Source organism: Sinocyclocheilus rhinocerous, unplaced genomic scaffold, assembly GCF_001515625.1.
Source record: "Sinocyclocheilus rhinocerous isolate Xijiao unplaced genomic scaffold, SAMN03320098_v1.1 scaffold77, whole genome shotgun sequence".
In the NCBI taxonomy this organism is placed as follows: Eukaryota; Metazoa; Chordata; class Actinopteri; order Cypriniformes; family Cyprinidae; genus Sinocyclocheilus; species Sinocyclocheilus rhinocerous.
Genome location: NW_015635045.1, coordinates 1682209 through 1694088, shown reverse-complemented (window position 1 = coordinate 1694088; position 11880 = coordinate 1682209). Strand labels below are relative to the sequence as shown.

Sequence of the window (11880 nt, the reverse complement as noted above, 5' to 3'; positions counted from 1 at the left end):
TATATATATATATATATATGTATATGTGTGTGTGTGTGTGTGTGTGTATTATCCAATTATTTATTCAGATTTGTATATTTGGAAACTTTCTCTTCCTGAACAGAATGAAAAAGAGGAGACTTTAACTACAAATGTTTGGATTGAGATTGTGAGTATCTTACACGACCTCCCAGGGGCCGTTCACACAAAATGTGTTGCAGTGTAACAGATCTTTTTTTCATATTTTGATCTACATCTGAGTAAAACAAATTATAGACTATGGAAAAATGTAGGGCTGGTACCTTTTCTTTCTGCCCATCATTTGTTGATTGGATGGAGGCCGATCTGAATGTAATATTGCAGTCAGTTGTTAGAAAGGGGCAGAGTTCAAAGGGATAGTTCACCCAAAAATTAAAATTCTGTCATTAATTACTCACCCTCATGTCGTTCCAAACCTGTTAGACCTTCATTCATCTTCGGAACACAAATTAAGATATTTTTGATTAAATCTGTGTGGTTTAACTGTAATTTTATGAAACTACAAGTATACTTTTTGTGCGCAAAAACAAAAATAACTTTTTCTATTATTGTAATATTCAACAATTTCTTCTCTCCCGGGACAGTCCTCCACCATTATGGAGAATACCACGATGCATGCGCACGCTGCTGTTGACGTAGAACACATTGCGCCTTGTTTACAAGCAGAAGAATGCATGGGCAAGCGTCGTGGTACTCTCTAGATAATGGCGGAGGACTGTCCTAGGAGAGAAGAAATCATTGAATAAAGTCATTATTTTTGTTTTCTTTGTGCACAAAAAGTATTCTCGTAGTTTAATAAAATTACAGTTAAACCACTGATGTCACATGGATTATTTTAACAATGTCCTTACTACGTTTCTGTGCCTTGACTGTGGTAGTACCCTTGCTGTCTATGAAGGGTCAGAGAGCTTTTATCAAAAATATAAAATATCCTTAATTTGTGTTCCGAAGATGAAGAGTAATTAATGACAGAATTTTCATTTTTGGGTGAACTATCAATTTAAGTGGACATTAGCAGAGAGAAGTCTAATGTTCCACTTGAACTTCAAGTTAAGATATTTTGAAGAATCATTCACAGTAAACTCAATCCATCGTGCATTTAGAGAACATTTCATGCTGACTTAAAATTTGTCAAAAGTTGAGCTTTTTTACAGTTGAACTAGGCATGGCACTCTAAACATGTGCTGCTCAAGCATAAGACATGAACACACCGCCACCAGTCAGACGTCTATCTCACAAGTGTTTACATAGAAAAACAATAGAAAAGTAGCACAGCAGGATGCAAAAACTGCATGACAGCCCCTAAGATGCTTCAAAGAAATAATGAACTTAAGTTCTCTGATTGCTTACACATTTAACTAAATCTTTTATTTCAATGTCAAATATTTTAAAAAGGGTTAATACAAGAGGTTAAAGAATACATATGTCTATTCGCTGCTATGTTTTCTTATTCATCTGCATCATCTCTCCATATTTTATTTATTTATTTATTTTTTTTTTACAATTTTCTCTCTTCAATTTTTGTTCATTCCATTGTTCACACAAATGTCTTCGCTAATGCGGTATTTTTTCTGCACTTCACATAGTTTCCATTTTCTGTTCTATGTCCTGCTAATTCCTGCTTTCCTTCTTTCACATTTCTGCTCTTCAGCAATGGCATGATTACCGTCTTGCGTGGAATACATCTGAGTATCACGGCATTGATCTGATCCGTGTGCCATACAACACTGTGTGGCTACCAGATATAGTTTTGGAAAACAAGTGAGTTAGCAGTACAACAGTACATTTTCCATTTTATTCTATATATATATATATATATACATATATATATATCATTTTACACCCGCAGGTCTCAGACATACAGTGCAAAAGAAATTGATATGGTATTGGCAGAAGATGCAGATACAGGAAAGCCTATTGAGTGGGTGGACATTGACCCTGAGGCCTTCACAGGTGCCATGTTCACACACTTTACTATTTATTTTTCCACACACACACACACACACACACGCGCGCGCGAGCGCACACACACACACACACATTTTGGGGGAATTTTTTCAGCATGGACAGATTAATTTGATCAAAAGTGCCTGTGAAGACATTTATAATATTGTAATATATTTATGCTGTTCTTTTGAACTTTCTATTTATCAAAAAATAAAAATATCTCACGGTTTCCACATAAATATTAAGCAGCACAACTGTTTTCAAAACTGATAATAATCAGAAATGTTTCTTCAGCAGCAAATTAGCATATTAAAATGATTTCTGAAGAATCATGTGACACTGAAGACTGGAGTGATGGCTGCTGAAAATTCAGCTTTATCACAGAGATAAATTACATTTCAAAATATATTAAAAAAGAAAACAGTTACCCTAAATTTTGATAATATCTCACGATATTTATGTTTTTACTGTATTTTTTATCAAATAAGTGCAGCCTTGGTTAGCACAAGGGACTATCGCCAACATAAACAAAAATTCTAAACAACCATAAAATGAATCCAAAACAGATACGATAGAGAGTAATGTAGTAAAATACATATAAAACTTGATGATAAAAAATAGTCTTGAATATAAAACATAACTAATCAGCACATCACATTTAATACTAGGAGGAAAGTTCACATGTCTCTTTCTTCTAATGCTCGCATGGCCTCACAGAGAATGGGGAGTGGGCAATCAAGCATCGGCCTGCTCGTAAGCTGACAAACTCACGCTACTCTCCTGATGATCTGGAGTACCAAGAGGTGTATTTCAACCTCATCATCCAGAGGAAACCACTCTTCTACATAATCAACATCATCCTTCCCTGCTCTCTCATCTCCTCTCTGGTCGTTCTGGCCTTTTTTCTACCTGCAAAAGGTGTTTGCGTGTGCATGTGCAGACATTCTGAGGTTAATGTTCAGTATGCCTTAAAATATTAAGATGCCATTCTCTTTGTCTTACAGTGTTAATACTCCCTCTGTCTGTCATTTCTCTTCTTGCAATCTGTCTTACTCTGCACACTACGTCTTTGTCTCACTCTTTCTTTCTGTTTCTTAGCTGGAGGGCAGAAGTTGACTGTGTCCATTTCGGTACTGTTGGCTCAGACTGTGTTTCTCTTCCTGATCGCTCAGAAGATCCCAGAAACCTCACTTTCTGTGCCTCTTATTGGCAAGTGAGTGTCATTGTGTGTTAATTTTTTAACCGTCTCACTGGTTTTAATCGAATTTCTCTTTTTCTTGGTTTTATTTTAGGTATTTAATCTTTGTCATGTGTATGACCACACTGATCGTGACCAACTGCATCATTGTCCTCAACTTCTCCCTTCGTAGTCCTAGTACACACAACATGTCACACACCATCAGACATGTGCGTTTGAGTTTTTGTCCTTAATGTATTTCCTAATTCTAAATATCTTAATTTGTGTTCCGAAGATGAAGAGTAATTAATGACAGAATTTTCATTTTTGGGTGAACTATCAATTTAAGTGGACATTAGCAGAGAGAAGTCTAATGTTCCACTTGAACTTCAAGTTAAGATATTTTGAAGAATCATTCACAGTAAACTCAATCCATCGTGCATTTAGAGAACATTTCATGCTGACTTAAAATTTGTCAAAAGTTGAGCTTTTTTACAGTTGAACTAGGCATGGCACTCTAAACATGTGCTGCTCAAGCATAAGACATGAACACACCGCCACCAGTCAGACGTCTATCTCACAAGTGTTTACATAGAAAAACAATAGAAAAGTAGCACAGCAGGATGCAAAAACTGCATGACAGCCCCTAAGATGCTTCAAAGAAATAATGAACTTAAGTTCTCTGATTGCTTACACATTTAACTAAATCTTTTATTTCAATGTCAAATATTTTAAAAAGGGTTAATACAAGAGGTTAAAGAATACATATGTCTATTCGCTGCTATGTTTTCTTATTCATCTGCATCATCTCTCCATATTTTATTTATTTATTTTTTTTTTACAATTTTCTCTCTTCAATTTTTGTTCATTCCATTGTTCACACAAATGTCTTCGCTAATGCGGTATTTTTTCTGCACTTCACATAGTTTCCATTTTCTGTTCTATGTCCTGCTAATTCCTGCTTTCCTTCTTTCACATTTCTGCTCTTCAGCAATGGCATGATTACCGTCTTGCGTGGAATACATCTGAGTATCACGGCATTGATCTGATCCGTGTGCCATACAACACTGTGTGGCTACCAGATATAGTTTTGGAAAACAAGTGAGTTAGCAGTACAACAGTACATTTTCCATTTTATTCTCTCTGTTACTACAATAATGGCATAATCACCTCTTTTGCACTCTCTTTACAGCATTGATGGCAAGTTTGATGTGGCATATTACGCTAATGTGCTGATTAGGAGTGATGGCTCCATGTACTGGCTTCCCCCTGCCATCTACCGCAGTACCTGTGCTATTGAGATCACCTACTTCCCTTTCGACTGGCAAAACTGCACACTAGTCTTTAGGTAGGCACAGAGTGAGATTTGTGTTTAAATGCAAGTCTCATGGATTCATGGAGATTAATGACAAGATTATAGATAAAAATTATATTTATTTTTATTACATTATAATATTATTATATTATAATATTTTCTTTTCTTTTTAAAATTTGATTGAAACTATCTTGTGTATATTAAAATGAATCCAAAACAGATACGATAGAGAGTAATGTAGTAAAATACATATAAAACTTGATGATAAAAAATAGTCTTGAATATAAAACATAACTAATCAGCACATCACATTTAATACTAGGAGGAAAGTTCACATGTCTCTTTCTTCTAATGCTCGCATGGCCTCACAGAGAATGGGGAGTGGGCAATCAAGCATCGGCCTGCTCGTAAGCTGACAAACTCACGCTACTCTCCTGATGATCTGGAGTACCAAGAGGTGTATTTCAACCTCATCATCCAGAGGAAACCACTCTTCTACATAATCAACATCATCCTTCCCTGCTCTCTCATCTCCTCTCTGGTCGTTCTGGCCTTTTTTCTACCTGCAAAAGGTGTTTGCGTGTGCATGTGCAGACATTCTGAGGTTAATGTTCAGTATGCCTTAAAATATTAAGATGCCATTCTCTTTGTCTTACAGTGTTAATACTCCCTCTGTCTGTCATTTCTCTTCTTGCACTCTGTCTTACTCTGCACACTACGTCTTTGTCTCACTCTTTCTTTCTGTTTCTTAGCTGGAGGGCAGAAGTTGACTGTGTCCATTTCGGTACTGTTGGCTCAGACTGTGTTTCTCTTCCTGATCGCTCAGAAGATCCCAGAAACCTCACTTTCTGTGCCTCTTATTGGCAAGTGAGTGTCATTGTGTGTTAATTTTTTAACCGTCTCACTGGTTTTAATCGAATTTCTCTTTTTCTTGGTTTTATTTTAGGTATTTAATCTTTGTCATGTGTATGACCACACTGATCGTGACCAACTGCATCATTGTCCTCAACTTCTCCCTTCGTAGTCCTAGTACACACAACATGTCACACACCATCAGACATGTGCGTTTGAGTTTTTGTCCTTAATGTATTTCCTAATTCTAAATATCATTGCACAGCTTCTGATTCTGTAGTCCTTCTTTTACTGTACTCTTATACCCATTAGATTTTCCTCGAGGTGGTCCCTCGTTTCCTTGGCATGACCTCATTTCTGGACGAGGAGGAGCCGGGAGGTGGGGCGTATGAAATGAGGGAGAGGCGGCGCAGTTCGTTTGGGCTGATGCAAAGGGCTGAAGAATATGTTTTGAAACAGCCACGCAGTGAGATGATGTTTGATAAACAGAGAGAGAGACATGGACTCATGCGCTCAATTGGTAACACAAATTCAAACATTCACTTACTGTATCTAAAGCATTCATAACATATAAGAGTATTGTGAACTACAGTGGTCGGATCAGGAGAGGTGCACAATTAAAATAATAGTTCAGTCAAAACATTTCTCCCCTTCAGGCCATTCATGATGTAGATGAGTTTATTTCTTCAAATTTAGCATTATATCACTTGCTTACTAATGGATCTTCTGCAGTGAATGGGTGCCATCAGAAAGATGTTAAAATAGCTGATAAAAACATGTCAATGATCCGCAATTAATCCAGTCCATCAATTAATGTCTTGTGAAGTGAAAATGTTCACTGCGTTTTTAATAAATTCAACATTAAGATGTTTTTCATCAACTTCAAACTGTTGAATCATTTGAATCAGGAGGGAAATATGCACAGATCAAGCACCGTTTACAAGTCAAAACAGTCCAAAGCAGTTCTAGACCAATATGTTGGTGGATTTTGATGCGAAAGTTAACGCCATTCATGATGTAGATGAGTTTATTTCTTCAAATTTAGCATTATATCACTTGCTTACTAATGGATCTTCTGCAGTGAATGGGTGCCATCAGAAAGATGTTAAAATAGCTGATAAAAACATGTCAATGATCCGCAATTAATCCAGTCCATCAATTAATGTCTTGTGAAGTGAAAATGTTCACTGCGTTTTTAATAAATTCAACATTAAGATGTTTTTCATCAACTTCAAACTGTTGAATCATTTGAATCAGGAGGGAAATATGCACAGATCAAGCACCGTTTACAAGTCAAAACAGTCCAAAGCAGTTCTAAACCAATATGTTGGTGGATTTTGATGCGAAAGTCAACAGAGGATGAACTTTTTATTTCCGAAGCATTATTATGGATTATGGCCAAAAGCGATAGTTTATAGTTAAAATGCCTTAATGATGGATGCCTTAATGACAACTTTACACTTCACAAAATGTTGACTGTTGTACTGGAGTTGTGTGGATTACTTGTGCATTATTGTGATATTTTATCTGCTGTTTGAACTCCCATTGTGACGGCACCCATTCACTGCAGAGAATCCATTGGTGAGCAAGTGATTTAATGCAAAATTTCTCCAAATCTGTTTGGATGAACAAACAAACTTATCTACATCTTGAATGGCCATTTTTAGCATATTTTCATTTTGGGGTGAACTATTACTTTAGGTGTTTTGGAATGTTTGCATTTTGCATGTTAACTTATTAATCTCATAATCATTAGCATTATTTAGGCATTTAAAAGTACTACTTTGTTTTTTATGTTTACATTTATAATACCTGAATTTATTGTATTTTCTTAAGTGTTTGTGTATGTCTCCCTCTAGTGGATGAAATTGATGTGAGCAGTACGGCAAACCTCTACAAGAGTCTGGCAAAGACAGCACCAGAAATAAAAGAGTGTGTGGATGCCTGTAACTTCATTGCTGAATCCACTAAACAGCAAAATGACATTGGATCTGTAAGTGCAGGAGTGTCATAGCAAGATAACACTTTTCTAAACATCCTCAGTGCAGTCATCTCCACCCATACACTGTTTTCCCACCTTCATCTATTTTTCTCATGTTATTCCTCCTTTTTTCTCAGGAGATGGAGAGTTGGGTGCTGATTGGTAAGATGATTGACAAGGTTTGTTTCTGGGCAGCCATCTTGCTATTCTCTGTTGGCACAGTGGCCATCTTCCTTATGGGTCACTACAACCAGGCACCTGATTACCCATTTCCTTGGGAGAACAAAAAGTACTTACCTGAGTAGAGAAGAAGACTCTGTCCAAAAGAAAGAAGGAACTAGCAAAGAGCATGCTCTTGTCTGCTTATGTGATATAGCTGGAGTTAGAGTACAACAAGCTGCACATGATTTGATCAGGATTGTATGACTTGTTACATGATCTTGTCTTATATTTGATATTAGGGAGTCAGGACTATGGGTGTCCATGCATGTGTTAACAACTTTACACACTAGTTACACTAGGGGGATTTTTACAGAAATGTTCATTTTGCTTGTATTTGTGCAAACAATATTAATTAGTGAAATAATAAGGAATAAATAAACTAGTGGTTTCAGCTTATTTCAGACCATGTAGTGGTTTTCTAGTTCATTGTGGCTGCATTTTGTAATACCCCAAACCAGTTTATCATCTGTTATCAAACTGTAATGTAACAGTATGCGTTACAGTTGTGTGTTACATCAGCCACTTTTTATACAGTGATTGCACTGTAGTATTTAATATTAGTATTATAGAGATGCATGTTCATTTTTGTTTGTTCCATGTTATCTTATGTATCTCTTTGTCGTAAAATGTTATTTTGATTTTACTTATGCAATTTTGCATTAAGTTTATTATTTACTATAAACTCTTTATATATACAAAAAATATTGTGGCTTCTTTGCAGTGAATAAATGGATTCTTAATTCACACACTGTCTTAAAATATCCTGTGCAAACGCACAAGAAACAAGTTTGATGTCTGCTTTTAAGAACATTTTTAAATCCTTATTAAGCATTGTGCTTTTGTGATTTTTCTATATGCACCAAAGAAGGAAAATAAAATAACTGGCATAATGAAGGTAAAAATCTGATTCTTTTTTTAGCTTGGCTACCACACTTGGTAAAGTGGTACAAAAGTTGTCACTGTCGTGGTAACTTTTCAAAGGTTCTACAGGTCCTTACAGCTACTAATAGCCTATGTACTATTTAGGGAATAATGATGGAGCTTCAGTAGCACTGACTTTACTTAATGAGCTTTCATCTTGATTTTCTTCATCGCTTTTAAAGTGGAATTATAAATTACAATGAATTTTGTAACCACTCTGACTTTATAGTTTTTATATTAAAATATTTTACAGTGTATATTGTTCAAACAAAAAGTGATATTTTCAATTGTACAGTGACCTACATTTCCTGTACTGTTGCGCTGAAGGTGTTAATTTCCTGCCATACCCAGAGGTTTCTGTCGCGTGTTTGCTTCCTGTGGTCCACGCTCTCTGAGTGTATCCTCTGATGTGGGTTTTATCAGTGTGTTGTTTGAGTTTTCATAAACTGTTTCAAAAGTACAGATGCTCCTTTATCGCCTCTGAGGATTTTGTGATAAGACGCTGCTTATCAGTGCTGCGGTTTACCGCGTCGCTTCTACGCAAATTACGGTGGAGATATGGAACGTTTGCGCTAGAGACAAATGCAGCTATATTTGCTTCAATAAATCGCCCAAGAATTATAGAGCGTGTCTGTGTATGAAATATTTCCCTAGACGGACCACTTTTTTTTCTTACAAGCGCCAGAAACGGCAAGTAAAATTTAGATGCATATGCACTTACGTATTCATTTTTTACTGCGGACCATTCTCGGGGCTTTACGGTAAATTTGGCCTCAGAAGTTTGTCTACGTTGAATGTAACAGCAAACTTACGCCTTGGGAGTTGTGATGGGGGATAAATTATCCAGAAGTTTGAGTCTAACTGGGAAATAACAATCTACGAAACTACAAGGTGCCAGACGAGCGCTTAATCGCGACAGTTTCCTTGGTGGTGAGTAATATATAGTAAAATCTTGATTAGAAAGAGGTATTATCATGGCGCATCGGAAAATGAGGCTTCACGTACATTTTTAACAGTGAAATGTAAAATATCTTTCTCACGCTTGTCTTTACACACTGATTGGCACCTCTTATTGCTATAAACATCTGTGCTGTTTTAAAGCACCTAGATTTTCCTTCCGAGTCTCGTGTTAAATCGCGAGTGAAAACGTGTCCCGTAAAAACACGAGACTGGAATGTTAATGGTCTTGATAAAAACCACTGATGCATAAACACCGACTCTGTCTCAAAAACGAATGGGTTATCTATCTAGATAGCATTTGGTGCACTATAAAGTGTGTAAACGCGTGATGCCCACTAGCTCGGCAGCGCACTAATATTGAGACACGGCCACCCTGTTCATTCCCACGTCCTCTTGACTGTTGATGGATTAACAAGCGGACAGCCTCATCCGGGTTACAGATAGAAGCAGGTTGGGAGAGATTTTTGAAGAGGGAAAGTGTCGAAAGAGAGAAAGGTGTGTGCTCACAGGACAGGGGGGGAATACTTTCAACAATGTGTGAACCAGGACAAGCATTTGAGTTTGATTTTTACTAGTAATACCAAAGACTATATAGAATACCTTAAAGGGACTTTGGTAATACCTAATAATGAAACAGAATTTAATACACACCTTTTAAAAATACACAATTCTGGCATAAACATTTCCATTCCAAGTATCACTTATTTGACATATCAGTCATGTACAAATGTAATTGTGGTTGCAACGGTTGTTATCAGGCTAATATTGAGTTTCAGGAAATCAAAGATTATTGAGTCCTGGGTGCAGTTCCTTCTAAGTAAGTGATTTTAGCTGTGGTTTTCATTTCTAGGCAATACAGTTGCTAATGTTGAAATCATCAAATGCAAACAGCTGCATTATCTCAAGAGTGAAATGCTCTGTCAAATCATTTTACTCATACAAGGTTTTATGATTTGTTTGATCTGCTATCTTGTTATACATTTATGATGTGTTGAATATCTCCCTCTCTTTCTTCCAGCTCTGTGTCTAGTGTTTCACCTGCAGCCTGGTTGCCTGGCAACAGTGGGCACAGTCAGCCAGTGCAACGCCCTCTAATACCCTCTCTCTACCCTACTGTTCGCTTCCTTAATATCAGATGTTTAATATTTGAATTTATAACACAGTCCCATTCAAAGGTTTGGGGTCAGGAAAATTTGTTTTTGAAGGAAGTCTCTTATGCTCAGCACAGCTTTGTTTAATTGAAAATACAGTATATCAAATATCGAAAATACAGTAAAAACAGTAATATTGTGAAATATTATAATTTAAAATAGCTGTTTTCTATTTAAATATGTTTTAAAATGTAATTTATTCATCTGATGGCAAAGCTGAATTTTCAGAATTTTCATCTTCAGTGTCACATGTTTCTTCAGAAATTCTGATTTGCTGATTTGGTGCTCAAGAAACATTTCTTATTATTATCAATGCTGACAGTTGTGTTGCTTAATATTTTAGTGAAACTGATAATTTTTTTCAGGATTCTTTGATGAATATAAAGTTCAATGAACATATTTTTTTTTTAAGAGAAATCTTTTGTAACAATGTAAACGTCCTTACCATCACTTTTCAATGTTGATCAATGTAATGCATCCTAGCTTAATATAAGTATTCACATTTCTACATTTATATCTGAAAAATCCTAAAAATATATAATGACTTTAATACTTTACTTTAAATAAAATGTATTAATAGTTGAAAAGTATGCCTGTCGCAATAATCAATATATTGACTTATCACGCAATATATGTACATGACCTCAATAATTTTGGTGACGCAATATATCGCCCATTATATTTACTTAAAAATTAATGCCACCACGTTCTGTACATTCCACTTGCGCCTGTGTCTTTTGCAGCTTCTCGTACATAATGTGGTGTAGTCATGAGGTGCTCATTCAAATTTTAAAAGTGCTTCTACAAACAAAGTTTCATCTGCAGATATGGTCTTGTTTAGGGACCTGTGCCTTTGTGCATACGGACATCTGACTGCTAAGAAGTGATTGTGTTTTTCAGCAATAGTGTGCACCCTTCATTTACAGAGAAAAGAAGGTCAGGAAAAAAATCTGTAGATGGAAAAATTTCTTTGTGCATTTTTCTTTTTTTCTACTTGTTACTTTGCACTTTTTGTTAGAAAATGTTTATTTACTATTTATTCAGTTTTTTAAGGTATCTAATATTTTGATACTTTATTTCCATGATCTAAATATTCTTAAAAATTAAAAGTTTGTTGTCATTTGGAAGTGTGAAGTCCTTCTTGCATTATTATACGGTTACATTATGATTATACAGTATATTCAGTGGCATAAAATGGTCTTTAAAATGACAATAATATCACTTATCGCAATTATTTCTGGGGCAATATATCGCAAAACAAAAAGTTGTTATCGTGACAGGCCTAAGTATACTTACTAAAATAAACTTGAAGTATACTACTTTTTGGTAAGGGTAG

The 11880-nt window shown here is 35.8% G+C and overlaps 2 protein-coding genes across 2 annotated transcripts in view; both read left to right on the top strand.

Moving 5' to 3' along the window:
* Positions 1–7815, top strand: part of LOC107746409 (acetylcholine receptor subunit gamma) — a 9598-nt gene extending 1783 nt beyond the window's left edge. The window contains 9 exon segments of the mRNA XM_074560203.1: positions 104–148; positions 1670–1779; positions 4335–4524; positions 4780–5029; positions 5210–5324; positions 5404–5518; positions 5622–5829; positions 7169–7302; positions 7428–7815. Of these exon segments, the coding sequence (XP_074416304.1) occupies positions 104–148; positions 1670–1779; positions 4335–4524; positions 4780–5029; positions 5210–5324; positions 5404–5518; positions 5622–5829; positions 7169–7302; positions 7428–7595 (1335 nt within the window). The 3' untranslated portion in view covers positions 7596–7815.
* A 1374-nt stretch (positions 7816–9189) lies between these two features.
* LOC107746406 (phospholipase D2-like) overlaps positions 9190–11880 on the top strand; it is a 24887-nt gene continuing 22196 nt past the window's right edge. The window contains exon 1 of the mRNA XM_016560623.1: positions 9190–9363. The gene's annotated coding sequence lies outside the window, so the exon portion shown is untranslated. The remainder of the gene's footprint in view (positions 9364–11880) is intronic.